At 44.6% G+C, this 15,223-nt stretch overlaps 1 protein-coding gene across 1 annotated transcript; it reads left to right on the top strand.

Moving 5' to 3' along the window:
* Positions 1-2,432: 2,432 nt before the first annotated feature.
* On the top strand, positions 2,433-12,206 carry LOC308170410 (protein mono-ADP-ribosyltransferase PARP6-like; the record flags this gene model as incomplete). The annotated part of the gene is made up of 8 exons (XM_080545204.1): positions 2,433-2,518; positions 2,637-2,685; positions 3,140-3,252; positions 3,510-3,582; positions 10,971-11,040; positions 11,209-11,288; positions 11,386-11,449; positions 12,118-12,206. 8 exons carry the CDS (start codon positions 2,433-2,435, stop codon positions 12,204-12,206), a joined length of 624 nt encoding a protein of 207 aa, XP_080401330.1.
* Between the last annotated feature and the right edge of the window lie 3,017 nt (positions 12,207-15,223).

The raw sequence follows: 15,223 nt of genomic DNA, 5'->3' as shown, positions 1-15,223 counted from the left end.
TTATGATGTCACAATGTACAGATCACACGTTTTTGACAGCTCTCTCTCTAAGAGAAACTAAATCATACATCTTGTGGGGGTCGCTAATACATTACCACAACCATTATTTGATCAAAAATGTCAATGTAATGAGTATTATTTATATTTATTTCTATGATAAATATTCTAAAATAAACACGTTTTCCAAAAGAACTACGCGCACCATTAATCTCCTGTGAATGACAGTCGGCCCTAGCCTACTCACCGATCATTCATGTGACCAGATTGTAGAGCACATTGCAATAGATGAAAAACAAATTCATTTCTAATGTCAAATCACTTGATTCTCGTATTAGCATAACATTAGATGAAAGCACAATTCATGGACGAGCATGCATGATTATTTATGTCAGATGCGATGTCACTGGAAATGTGGACAATGTGTCGTGCTAACAGGGAAAGTGAATGGACTGTATAGCAAAAACAACAACATTATTGGCCGAGATACCCGTGACTATCGCTTATAGCTGTTGTTTCATGTGGTGGTGTTGATGTGGTGAAATGAGTAGCCTATGGCTCATTAAAACTTCTAAGTCCCATCGCTGTGTGGGCATGACTCGCGCGCGTGCATGAGAACATTTCACACTGTTATTTCGGAGACCCCCACAAAGCTCAGCTTCTAACTCCAACCCTGATTGGAGGTCAGCACAGGTGTTCTTAATCAGATTGATTGGGAGGCGCATTGATACTGGAAACGCGCTCTGAACTGTGGGTTGTTGGGGGTATTTACCACTGTTGCTAGCCAATCAGAATCCACTATCCAAACATGCTGTTGTAGATGTATTTTTAGAACTGCCTATTGACTTTCCAGTCATATACAGCGTTTATAATATATTATATTTAATATACAGTGTATGTCTCCTGTCGCAGAGTCATATACAGTGTATGTTTCCTGTCGCAGAGTAATATACAGTGTATGTCTCCTGTCACAGAGTCATATACAGTGTATGTTTCCTGTCCAGAGTCATATACAGTGTATGTTTCCTGTCGCAGAGTCATATACAGTGTATGTCTCCTGTCGCAGAGTAATATACAGTGTATGTTTCCTGTCGCAGAGTAATATAAAGTGTATGTCTCCTGTCGCAGAGTCATATACAGTGTATGTCTCCTGTCGCAGAGTCATATACAGTGTATGTTTCCTGTCGCAGAGTCATATACAGTGTATGTTTCCTGTCGCAGAGTAATATACAGTGTATGTCTCCTGTCGCAGAGTCATATACAGTGTATGTCTCCTGTCGCAGAGTCATATACAGTGTATGTTTCCTGTCGCAGAGTCATATACAGTGTATGTTTCCTGTCGCAGAGTCATATACAGTGTATGTCTCCTGTCGCAGAGTAATATACAGTGTATGTCTCCTGTCGCAGAGTCATATACAGTGTATGTCTCCTGTCGCAGAGTCATATACAGTGTATGTCTCCTGTCGCAGAGTAATATACAGTGTATGTTTCCTGTCGCAGAGTCATATACAGTGTATGTCTCCTGTCGCAGAGTAATATACAGTGTATGTTTCCTGTCGCAGAGTCATATACAGTGTATGTTTCCTGTCGCAGAGTCATATACAGTGTATGTCTCCTGTCGCAGAGTCATATACAGTGTATGTTTCCTGTCGCAGATTAATATACAGTGTATGTTTCCTGTCGCAGAGTCATATACAGTGTATGTCTCCTGTCGCAGAGTAATATACAGTGTATGTCTCCTGTCGCAGAGTCATATACAGTGTATGTTTCCTGTCGCAGAGTCATATACAGTGTATGTCTCCTGTCGCAGAGTAATATACAGTGTATGTCTCCTGTCGCAGAGTAATATACAGTGTATGTTTCCTGTCCAGAGTCATATACAGTGTATGTCTCCTGTCGCAGAGTCATATACAGTGTATGTCTCCTGTCGCAGAGTAATATACAGTGTATGTTTCCTGTCGCAGAGTCATATACAGTGTATGTTTCCTGTCGCAGAGTCATGTACAGTGTATGTCTCCTGTCGCAGAGTAAAAGCTTCGAGAGACTGCAGAAAGCCTTGGACAGTGTCATGGCCACCCGGGTCACACAGGTGACTAATGTAAACAACTATTCATGCATTCAACTTCTTATCTGCATTAAATCAGTCATCTACCCACAATTCAGAGAAACCCTGAACTGAATAAGACATCTGAGTTATAAGGAATGTATGTGTTGTCACATCTGAAAGCAGGTTTTTTGATTTTGTTTTATTTTCTCTCTTTTTGCTGCTTGTCCTTGCTACCGTTTATATACAGTAAAGTTAATGTTCAAATTGTAAAAAGAAACATTTAAGATGTGAGCTTCGTAAACGTGTGTCTGATTTTGTTCTCCACCGAAAAAACAAAAAAATCATCTGTGAGCAGGAACGACTAAATTCAACTCTACTAATGACTAATATGGCGATGTACTTTCAGGGTCTATATTCAGAAATAAAGAAACAGATGGACAAGCGAGACCCTCTTGCTTACCCCTTGCTGCAATGGTGAGTGAAAGTAATTTACTAAAACACGATGGTTTTAATTTGACAGTACACGTACATCTGTGAGAGTTTTTCCACACTGTACTGTACTGTAGGATGTTAATTGCATGTTTGACTCCAGGATTATATCAAGCAACAGATCTCATATTGTCAAGCTTCCACAGAACAGGGTATGATGATACTGATGTACCCCCTATTTCTATAGCTAGCATCTGGTTAGATATTATGCTATACCTGTAGCTTCCCATTGTGCTCGTTACTGTAATAGTGTAGATGACTGGGGGATGCTAGGTGGCGTAGCTCACTAAGGCACATGCCACATAATCGCAGGGTTCCTGGTTTGATTCCGGCCATCAACCTATCCTGCATGTCATCCCCCCCTCTCTCACCCATCCTTCCTGTCAATCTCTACTGTCTCACTCCTTATAAAGCAGAAATGCCCTAAAACATATGTATATATATATATATATATATATATATATATATATATATATATAAAAAGCATAGATGGCTTGGCATGATACTGCACATTTCCTTGACTCTCTCTCTATGTCTCTCTCTCTCTCTCTCTCTCTCTCTCTCTCTCTCTCTCTCTCTCTCTTGTTCTTTGTTTTGTTACCGTAGCAACTGAAGTTCATGCACACGCCGCATCAGTTCCTGCTGATCAGTCGTCCCCCTGCCAGAGAGGCCACGTTCCAGACCGCCAGGAAGCTGCATGGCAGCACCTTCGCCTTCCAGTGAGTTAACCTCCAACATGTGCATGCACATACCCACACACGCATGCATGCACACACGCACGCACGCCCACCTGAGCCCCATCTCAAGCCCACCTGAGCCCCATCTCCAGCATATCATCTGGGTACTCAGGTAACAGCACCAAAAGCCCTACCCATCAGTGATCAGTTCCACATGTTCTGTAGAATTCTTCTCTCTACAGGCACACACACATGTTCCATATTCACCCTCTCATTCTTGTCTCCCTCCCTCTCTTTAGTGGTTCCCACATAGAGAACTGGCACTCCATTCTGAGAAATGGACTGGTCAACGCCTCCTACACAAAGCTACAGGTACCTAAACCTCAGTGGCGGGCGGTGCATTTCACACCTAGGCCTTCAGTGATGTCCTACCTGAATTATTCCACCTCTTAATACCATCATTATGACACGCCATGGCTCTAGAAACTATACATTTAGACATAAACGCAGTATAACCGGGCGTTGCCATTGTTATTATAGCGGCACCTAGTCTGGGTGTATTCAATTCATTGCATGAAAACGAAAGCGTCAGTTATTTCCCGAACTTTGCGGTCTGTCGATCTCGATAGGAGAACCGTATCGAGGTTCCATTTAAGGCCGGTTATCTTCCTCGTGTTCATACGGTCACGGGGGTGTGTCGTTTTCCATGGTAGCAGCCCGGGAAGTGGTTAAAAGATCGCATTGAAGCCCCACTTTTACTCACACAGCTGAGCCAGTGCACCGCACCACACCACACACTCTATCTACGAACCCCAGGGTCGCTCCGTATGTCTACATCTCTTGCAGAAAACATTAAATGCTTTGTACTCACCAAAACAACTGATTATTTGAACACAAAATCCATCCTCCTTTCTTTCCTCAAGAAGACTTCAATGACTCTGTTGTACAGTTGATCAGTTCCACCAATAAGTCCTTTTACATGGATAGCGTCGCTAACGTCGGGGTTCGGCTTGTAGAACAACAGCTTCCATCTACACAAATTAGCGAGATCAAGTTTCAGTGTGTTAGCTCCGCCTCCCAATAGTTTGTATCCAATCAAAAGACGTGCAGGTGCTGATCAGGTGCTCCGCCATCCAGAAGGCCCCTTCGTCGGATTTGCTTGGATTTGCTCGCCAACTCGAGATACGCCACAGCTCTTTTCTCGCTCACTTTAAATTACAATCTGTACTCGCGCCACTGTTGAATCTGCAGGCGGGCAGATTTCTTGGTACCCTGGCAACACATTATGGCTGAATTTGATTGGATAAAAGCTAAAGGCCAGCCCTCCAAATGTCTGGAAGCAGCGCAACCAAGAGGAAAGCTATGAAATGAAGAGAATAGACTACGGGAATAATTTAATACATATTTGTAGAAAAAATATATAAAAATTAAATGTATATTCTGATGATGTTTAGGCCAGCAGAGAAGGCCTTGCTGGCCCTGACGGCACACCACTGCTAAACCTATACAGCAGGGGTATTCAATTACAAATTCAGTTGGGCCAGATTTGAAAACCAAGAAATTTTGCTGGGCCAGACATTTTCAGCGACCAGTAGCCTAGGCACCAGGTAATGACACATTTCAAACCAACACAAATGAATGTAGGCCTAATGAAATACAAGCAGTTTATTTATAGTTTTCCTTTTAAATTAGGTAACATCTGACACAGGCACGTCAAAAAGACTTGACTGAACACAATAAAAGAGCTGTAATTGAACAGAACCTAATAGCAATACTTTTTTCACTTTCTAGGTAAAACAACAACATTTTGGTCTCAACTGACCCATGCACATCTCAAAGTGCATAAAAAAGTGTACAGTAGTATACCAATAAAAAAAAAAGTCCTTTTGTAAAATAAACATTTTGGTCATAGCTGAACACAATAAAAGAGCTGTAATTGAACAGAACCTAATATCAATACTTTTTTAATTTTTTAGGTAAAACAACAACATTTTGGTCTCAACTGACCCATGCACATCTCAAAGTGCATAAAAAAGTGTACATATACAAATAAATAAAAAAGTCCTTTTGTAAAATAAACATTTTGGTCATAGCTGACCCAGGCACATCACAAAGTGCTTTTAACTGAATGAAAATAACCATCAATGCCTTGAGTGCACAATTAAACAAGTTACAGTTACAGTTAAACAATAACATTGAATCTAATCTAATCTAATCTTACCCCGCTGACTTTCTTAGTGTGAGAAGTGACATTTTTTATTCTGAACAAGAGCAGTGACATTTGGCTCATAAGATGTCAATGCAATCCGAAGGCATTGGTGAAGAGTACTGTTAGTCAGAGAACAACGAGAGCTGCTTTTTATTGTGTTCATGTGTGAAAAGCTTGCTTCACAGGTGTATGTTGATCCAAACATACTGAGCACATGGATTGCTACTTTCTTAATGTTAGGGAACTGGTGCACGTTGACATCACTCCAAAACTTCGCAGGTCCATTAGTGCGAAGCTCCTGTGCCATGGTTAAGGATGACTGCATGTCAACAAGTTCAAGTACGAATTTCCCCTCGTCGATGGAAGGCACCACTCCCTTTCCTCTGGTGGATAAGTCCCCTTCTATTGCAGCAGTGAACGGGTCTCTGGCAAAGCCCATCACCTCTGCGGGCAGAGCAAGCCCATCCAGTCGACCAGCAAAGTTCTCTTTCAACCTCGCAATGAAATCAGTCATCACATCTGTGATTTGTGCCGGGGATGAGACGCATTTGCGGAGCGTTGGAAAATGCAGCATTCTGCCGGTGCACAAGTCGGCCGCGAAAAGGTCCAGTTTGATTTGAAACGCGCGCGTCTGTTCCACAAGATCAATCACAGTTTTGTCTCTGCCTTGTAGCCCCACATTTAGGTCATTCAGGTGTTTGAACATGTCGCTCAGAAAGCAGACATCAGCCATGAAGTTGTCGTCCAGTATGCGATTCAAGTGTGTTTCTGCCTTCGTTTGCTTGCTGCTGCGGAGGAAAGTTGTAATCTCCTCTCTGAGATCACAGAAACGCTCCAGTGCCTTGCCTTTGGACAGCCACCTGACGTCGTTGTGCAAAAGCAGGTCGTGGTGCTCAGCAGACATTTCTGACAGCAGCTTGCGGAATAAGCGATGTTGGAGGCTCGAAGTGGAGAGAATAAAATTAATTGTAGCCATCACGTTGTCCATTGTTGTTTTAAGCTCCCCGCTGAGTTTTGCGCACAACACCGTCTGATGCACAATGCAGTGTAAGGATGTTATCTGAGGTGCAACAGCGGACCAGCGTGCTGTCAAACCATTTACTCTCCCTGTCATGGATGGAGCCCCATCCGTCACAAGCATTCCCACACGCTTCATATCTAGACCATTGTCTTTGAAAAATTCTGAAATGTTCTTAAAGACTATCTCGCCAGTTGTGTGTCCTTCTAACGGCAGTAAACCGAGCAATTCCTCTCGGAAGCATTTGCCGTCAAAAAAACGGACATATATGCACAATTGTGCGATATCGGTTCTGTCTGTGGACTCGTCTACTGCTATAGACATAACATCAGCTTTCTTCAGTTCTTTTAACAGTGTTTCAAACACATCTGTAGCAAGAATTTCAACCCTGCGAATGTTTGAAGTGTCTGACAGGGGAACGTTTTTAATAGCAGATGACACACTCGTTTTAATTTTGCTGTCAATTATCACTTCATCTATGACGGCCAGCATACAGTCTTTCATGGTTTCAGAATCAGTGAATGGCCTTTTCTTCTTTGCTAAGATCCAGGAAACACGAAGGGATGCTGCTGTACCTCTCTCTTGGGCTGTGCATGTCCGTACCATCGTTGTACAGCTCCGATTGTAGGATGCAATCAAACTCTGCACTTTTGCAGCCCTCTCCTGAGATCCCTCTGGAAAGTTGGCCCGGAAAGTCGGGTGTTTCTCCATGTGGTGCCTCCGAATATTGTAATCTTTAAGTACCGCAACGCACTCATTGCATATTAAACACATCGGTTTGGCATTTGGACTTTGTGGTAAAATAAACACGTATTTTTCAGTCCAGGCAGGGTTAAACCGACGGTTTTCATCGTCAATTTTGCGTTTCAGGGTGGAGAAAGTCGAAGACATTTTTGGAGTTGATATCGGACTTCTAGCTAGCCTGCCTACAGAACGTGAATATAACGCTCTAGCAACAGTCAACCCAATCAGGGCATTGTTTGTTAAAGTGTGTCTAGCAACGTTATATTAAACAATGCCCTGATTGGGTTGACTGTTCACACGCTCACACGTCACACCTTGCCACGCCCAATGCGTGACATTTGAGAGCCCTGGTGTTATATTCACGTTCTGTAGGCTACTATTGTATGGTAACGATCCTGTATGAGGCCCGTTAACAGCTCCACCAAGGGAGTTAACTATCTTGGTCTAATGGTTAGCGCGGTCGTCGTTTATGCGGGAGATCGGGGTTCGATTCCCGCATGGGGCGAGTTACACTACCAAGTCTCCGTTCGCTACAGTATGAACACTCGCGAAATACGTTTTTCTCTACTTTTATGGCTGGGCCAATCGGGGGTCGCGTCTGGGCCGCATGCGGCCCGTGGGCCGCTAATTGAATAGGCCTGCTATACAGTAACCCTAACACTATGTACAGTACTAGACACCAGTGGTGTAGTCTACGCAGTGGTGTGCCGTCAGGGCCAGCAAGGCCTTCTCTGCTGGCCTAAACATCATCAGAATATACATTTTGTTTTAATATATATTTTCCACAAATATGTATTAATGATTCCCCATAGTCTATTCTCTTCATTTCATAGCTTTCCTCTTGGTTGCGCTGCTTCCAGTCTCCGATTGAGATTTGGAGGGCTGGCCTTTATGTTAGAGCTTTTATCCAATCAAAATGTGTTGCTAGGGGGCTCAAAAATCTGCCCGCCTTCACATTAAACGGTGCTGCGGATTCGACCTGTAACTTAACATTGGAACGAGAAAACCTGTGGCGTACCTAGTAAACCTACGTAGATGCGAGCAAAAGCAACAACGGCGCCTGCTGTAAGGCTCAATGATGTCAGCACCCAGCACGTCTTTTGATTGGATACGCACTATTGCTACGCACTATTGATACGCACTATTGATATTCACTATTGAGATGCGGAACTATGCCGGTAGATGTGAAACTTTTGAAAGTGCGCAGGGAAACGGAGCCTCACAACGAAAGCTTTCGTTGACTGATCGATAATACTGATCGATTGTGTCCTGTTTTTGGGTAAACAATAACTTTCATTTAGGGGACACAATGAAAGCGCCAAGTCCACAAACAGAGGAAACTACGTTGAGCTTCTTTCTTTTCTGGCTGAAAACAACCCAGATTTACATTACCACCTGTCCACAAACAAAGTGTTTACTGGGACGTCAGGCAAAATACAAAACGACCTGATTTTTGCTATTGCTGAAGTGATGGAAGAAGAGATCAAAATGGAGATTAAAAAGGCACCCTTTGTCGCTATTATGGTGGACGAGACGACAGACGTGGGTAATGTAGCGATCTTAAAGATGTTAGTTTAACACTCTTCATTGTAAATGCGGATTTATTGATTAAAAATGCTTCGGAAATATTAATATAACTCTGTTGTACTTGTCTGACTATGTTAAGGTGATGCAACGCCCGGTTATACTGTGTTTCTGTCTAGTTTCTAGAGCCATGGCGTCATAACGATGGTATTAAGAGGTAGAATAATTCAGGTAGGAATGTGTCGGACATCACTGAAGGCCTAGGTGTGAAATGCACCGCCCGCCACTGAGTCTACGTGATACGCAGGACTACGCCGTATACCCACTAGGAAAGGCCAAGGATTTGCGTATACCCACTAGGAACGGCCAAGGATTTGCGTGTCACCCACTAAAAAATGCGCGAGGATACGTAACAGCGTTTTGTGACAGAACTTTCACTTTCATTCATAAAATTCACCCCGTCTGTGTTACGAAGCACTTACTTCGAACTTTCTGACATGTTTGTTATCGCATAACCAGTCGTTCAGAATCCTACAGAGCCTTGGGGTGGGCGGGCCGCGAATTTGCGAAACCTAGGATGGTAGGGGGAGTCTCGCCAGCCAATGAGGGGGCAATGAGGGAGTGCTTCGCCAACCAATCAGGTAGCGGTATTGCCCTGCCTCCCCTTACCATCCTAGGTTTCGCAAATTCGCGGGCGGGCCAGACCTCCACACACAGCTTCGTGCCGCGGGAGAATGGTTTGTTTTTGTTTTGTGTGCGCGTGCGACGCGAGAGAGTTTTTGCAGGGTGAAAGCTCTGCAGAAGAAAGTAAGCAAGTTGAAACGTTAGCAAATATAATTTCTGTGTTCTGACAGAGAAAGTTGGTTCAAATTAGTCGTTATTATTGTGATTAGAAAGTGTCTGATTATAGTTTCATGGTGTGAATAATAGTGTCAAAGAACTAGCAAGCTAGCTAGCGTGCTCAGAGGTGATGAGATGAGCTAGTCTGCTGCACACATGCCAGCTAAAGAGCTAACTGGAGGCACTTTATTATTTTACTTAAAGTAGATATACAATCTTTCTTATTCTGCTAGAATTGGGCTTTATGGTAATACCATAATGGTATATTTACAGTACATGGACAGTGGATTGAAGCATTGGAACAAACCCTCACTCATTGAAAATGTCTGTTTTTTGGACATATGATTTTCTTACAGGTGAGAGAGTAAGTAAAGACAGTATCTGACTGCATTGCCCACAGCAACCCAATATTCAATTAGAATGATGTTATGATTTGATATGAATTCAATGTATACCTCTTATTAAATTATAAATACTTTGGTTGTTATATTTGCCTTTTGGTTGACAGCAAAAGAGGGAGAGAGGAGGATAGACAGGGAGAGAAGGAGAGAGAGCAGGATGGTGTCGGCACACCAGAGAGAGAGAGAGCAAGAACCAGGTGAGAAAGTGGACATGTAGTCAAGACCACATAAGTAAGTAGCCTTGAGAACCGATGGTTCTCGAGCCTAACGGCCCTTAGGGGGCAGGAGCCTATCTCCTGTTTCTGTAGCGTGAGGCAGCTTGATGTACAAGTACAGTCCATGCCACCCCCCCCCCCCCCAAGGCAGCAAACACCGGTGTAGATGCATACTGTATGCATAAGTGAGTGTGGCTGTGGTGGTGCTTATGGGGTGTCGCTACGGGACAGGTGTCGCTCTGACTGGGAGGGCAAAATCACAGTATACCCACTAGAAAAAACTAGACTACACCACTGCTAGACACCCACATTAACACATTGTATTCACGAATTGTATTTATACAATTTAAAGATTCATATAATATGCATTCTTCAAATAAACAACACTTCAGATCAGCTGTCTGAATCTGCTGTCTGATATGTATTTATAAACACAGATCAAGCTAAATGTGATATGTTATGCCCTTAAGCTAAATGCTTGTCCTGTCTACTTTTTTGTGCCTAGGTCTACCTATATTTTATCTTTTAAATTTACTTTTTTCCTCCAGGGAGCCGTATACAACATCATGGCGTAGGGACTGCGGATGAAAACTAGCTTTCGGGCTAACTCTGGCGTATTTACAATTTATTTTTGTTTTATTAATATGCACTGTCCCTTGAATAAATAAATGAATCTGAAAAGCCTGGTCTTAGACTAAAAAAACGTTGTCAATGGAGATGTGTCAGTGTGAATTAGGCAAACAAAAATATTCCCAGGCCCATTTACCCATCTAGTTGAAAAATCATAACATGGCTCTTTCCAATTCCAGCTACATGGAGCTGCATACGGGAAGGGCATCTACCTGAGCCCCATCTCCAGCAGATCATTTGGGTACTCAGGTAACAGCACCATCCCTACCCATCACTGATCAGTTCCACTGTTTCTGTAGAATGTTCTTCTCATTCAACTCCCAGCCCTCAGTCAATATGAACTAATCAATATTAAAATTGATCTGCACTTTGTTAAAATACGACCATTTGTATGTGTTACATGTGTGGCCTGCTTAGGGATGGGTAAAGGACAACACCAAATGCCCACCAAAGAAGTGTTGCAAAAGTGCGACAACCGCTTGAACAAAATGCAACAGGTACTTTTTACATACTTGAACATTATACAGCAAGGACATTTAATAAGAATTGTCCTGAATTCATATCACTCATATTCACTCATGTCTGTTGCTTCAGGAACCTCCAGACCAAGCCAGGTTTCTTCAGAACAGGAATCTGAACTGCATTGCACTTTGTGAAGGTCGGGTGATTCACTCAAGGACATCTCATCAAGATCAGATGTCTTTGTCCTGCATTCATAATGGAAACTGAATATGCTAGTGTGGTTTATGGAATGCCATGAAAGAAAACTGGACACCATCCATATTTATTTTTTTATTTAATCCTAAAATGACAAAACCAGAAAGCGAGTTGGGTCACTTTGTGTTTTTTGTTATTTTCTACCTAAGTTCAACCTATTTTTGTGTCCCATTTTCTTTCATGGCGATTTGGCTGAAATTGAGGACCAGCTCAGTGGCATTGCGGTTAGTGTCCGCCCTGAGATTGGGAGGTTGTGAGTTTGATCCCCTGGCCGAGTCATACCGAAGACTATAAAAATGCTACCTGATGCCTTCCTGCTTGGCACTCAGCATTAAGGGTTGGATTGGGGGTAAGACCCTGGGACATACCAGCTTCATGTCCAGGGGGTGCACTTCATCATGCCGGCATACGCTATGGCAACAGGAGATAGGCTCCTGCCCTATGGGCCATTAGGCTCGAGAACCATTGGTTCTCAAGGGTACTTACTTTTACCTACCCTTGTAAGTAACATTAAGAGAAGTCTAAGAGATTTCTCTGACAAAGACTCTATCGTTCTACATTGGTCTATGTACTGTAATATAGAAGGTGTTTACTCATTTGTTTCCTCAGTGATAACATCAAAGGATCTTCAGAAACATGACAACATATGGGTGTGCCCAATATCCGACTACGTGTGCACACAATTCTTTTTTGTGTGAGTATGACGCAACAAAGACCACTACCACGGTCTCTCAGAGACCCAACCATTCATACAGTATGAGTCCACACCACAGTAGACCATTTTACATTAACATATTTGGCATTTTATCAAGCACCTTTTCTTTTTATCATTAAGTTATTTTTTCTGAGTGGGGAAGTCCCATTCATATTTTTCATTTTATTTGACAGATACAGTGAAGATTTAGACAGGAATGATGGGTGAGAGAGAGAGGAGGGATGACATGCAGGATATGTCCCCGGCCGGATTCGAACCGGGAAGCCTGCGATTACTGGTCAGCGCTTAACCCGCTACGCCACCTAAGCGCCCTATCAAGCACCTTTAACCAAAGCGACTTACAACAAATACATTTGTGTAAGTAAGTGGATCATCTATCCATAAGTCATCATACGATAATAATAAATCTATGCTAGGACCTCATCTATAAATCTATGCTGGGACCAGGGGCCTCATCTATAAAGTTTGGGAAACTGGGAAGTTTAGAACTGGTGTAAAAAGCTTGCGTAGCGGAGTCACCGTTGCTCATTTCTCCGTACGCATGGGTGCCAGTGTGCGTAAAGGTGCGCACAGTTTCACGCCAAGTTCTTTTTTTATAAATCCTCAAATTGTGGGAAAATTGGCGTACGCACGTTTGTGGGCGTACGCAAGCTTTATAAATGAGGCCCCAGGTGCCATTGGCAGTCACAATGCTAGAAGAAGGAAGAATTATTTTTATTGATTTATTTTAAAATGTATTTACAGTAGAGAAACTGTACAGGGGGGGTAGTTGAGTTTCAAGATGGCGGCGCGTTCGCACGCGAGGCTGGAAGGGCTCCCGACGTCGGTGCTTTTTAGCGTTTTTAAGTACATTTGTATGTACATTTTTATGTCAGTACTTATAGGGAACTGTTGTGTAAATAGTACCTACAGCAGACTAGACTTACTAGAAGTTGGTGCGCAAAACGAGAAGACAGTAACAGCGGAGTTCCTGAAGCAACAAAAGATCCCACATGATATCGCTCGCTTACCGGGAGAACGATGTTACACAGTCCCGTCCCTGAGACGCAAACGTCGGCGTCGAGACCGTAAACAACACCGAGGCCGCAGGGGAGGCCTGCTAGCTAGGCTAAGGAGAAGCTCGGATAAACCTGCTTTGCCGAGTATATTCCTCTCCAACCTAAGATCCCTGGCTAACAAGATGGACGAACTGAGACTGCAGGTTGCTTCCAACAACACCGTGGGGGATAGCTGTGTGATTATTCTCACAGAAACCTGGCTCAACGATTCCATTATCGACTCTGCGGTCGCGCTAGAAGGCCGCACTTTACACCGTGCCGACCGGACTTTGCTTAGCGAGAAGACGCGCGGGGGCGGCCTGGTCATATCTACGAAGGACAGCTGGTGCTTAAACACGAAAACTGTAAGTAGCCACTGCTCCCCAGACCTGGAATACTTGACTGTTAAATGCCGACCCACATACCTCCCGAGGGAATTCAACGCGGTGTACATAACAGCTGTATACATTGCACCAAGCGCAGATGCTAGCTTAGCATTGGTGCGGCTACATGACGTCATCAGTGGTGGACAGAGCGCGGATCCTCAGGCAGTGCACATCATCGCGGGGGATTTCAATCATGCTGACCTGAAGGTAGTACTACCAAAGTTCTATCAGCATGTTAAATGTGCAACAAGGGGAGAAAAAACACTGGACAAGTTATACACCAACATCAAGCTTGCTTACAAGGCTAGACCACTAGCTCATCTAGGCATGTCTGACCACGTGTCCATCCTCCTGATCCCAGCCTACACTCCCATGAGGAAAAGTGCTCCCATCACCACTAAGACTGTCAGAACGCCTTCGCAGGGAAGGGCAAACTGCTGTACAGCACCACCAGGGCTAACCTAAAGCGCGGCATCCGGGAGGTCAAGGCAGACCACAGAGAGAAGATTGAGGAATGCTTCCTGAGCAACGACTCCAGGCGGGTGTGGCAGGGGGTTCAGCACATGACAAACTTCAGAGCCAACAGGCTCACAGCCGCAGACGACGACCCCCTGCAGGCGGAAAAGCTGAACTCCTTCTACGCCCGGTTCGACAAGGGGCGAACGGAGGTAACCACAACACAAACACCACTCTCTCCAGCTCTCAGCAGCCTCACCCTCACAGAGCATGAAGTGAGACGCGTGCTGAAGGCGGTGGACCCCAGGAAAGCCTCAGGGCCGGATGGCGTCCTGGGACGGGTGCTGAGGGACTGCGCCGACCAGCTGGCCGGGGTTTTCACCAACATCTTCAACCAGTCCCTGTCCCAGGCCACCATCCTACCCTGCCTGAAAACCTCAACTATCATCCCAGTCCCGAAGAAAAGCACGGTGAGCTGCCTAAACGACTACCGCCCGGTGGCACTCACACCAATCATCATGAAGTGCTTCGAGAAACTAGTCCGGGCCCACATAGTCACACGCCTCCCGCCCAACCTGGATCCATACCAGTTCGCCTACAGAGCCCACAGGTCCACAGAGGACGCCATCGCGACGACTCTCCACTCCACTCTATCCCACCTGGAGAGGGGAAACAGCTACGCCAGACTGCTCTTTGTGGACTTCAGCTCTGCCTTCAACACCATCCTTCCAGACAGGCTAGTGACCAAACTACTAGACCTGGGACTATCACACTCTATATGTGCATGGATCAAGGACTTCCTGTCCGACCGCCCCCAGAGGGTGCGGGTGGGCTCCCACACCTCCACAGCCCTCAGACTCAGCACATGGTCCCCCCAGGGCTGCGTGCTAAGCCCCATCCTCTACAACCTCTACACCTACGACTTCACCCCCGTCCACCCCAGCAACTCCATCGTAAAGTTTGCAGACGACACCACCGTGGTGGGCTGCATCTCGGGGGGGGACGAGGCGGCGTACAGGGATGAGGTAGAGCAGCTGAGCAAGCTGTGCAAGGTTAACAACCTGCTGCTGAACCAGTCAAAGACCCAGGAAATCATCGTGGACTTCAGGAGGAAAAAATCT

Source organism: Nansenia antarctica (genome assembly GCF_963989245.1).
Source record: "Nansenia antarctica genome assembly, chromosome: 14".
NCBI classification, from domain to species: domain Eukaryota; kingdom Metazoa; phylum Chordata; class Actinopteri; order Argentiniformes; family Microstomatidae; genus Nansenia; species Nansenia antarctica.
This window is presented reverse-complemented; position numbering and strand designations above follow the sequence as displayed.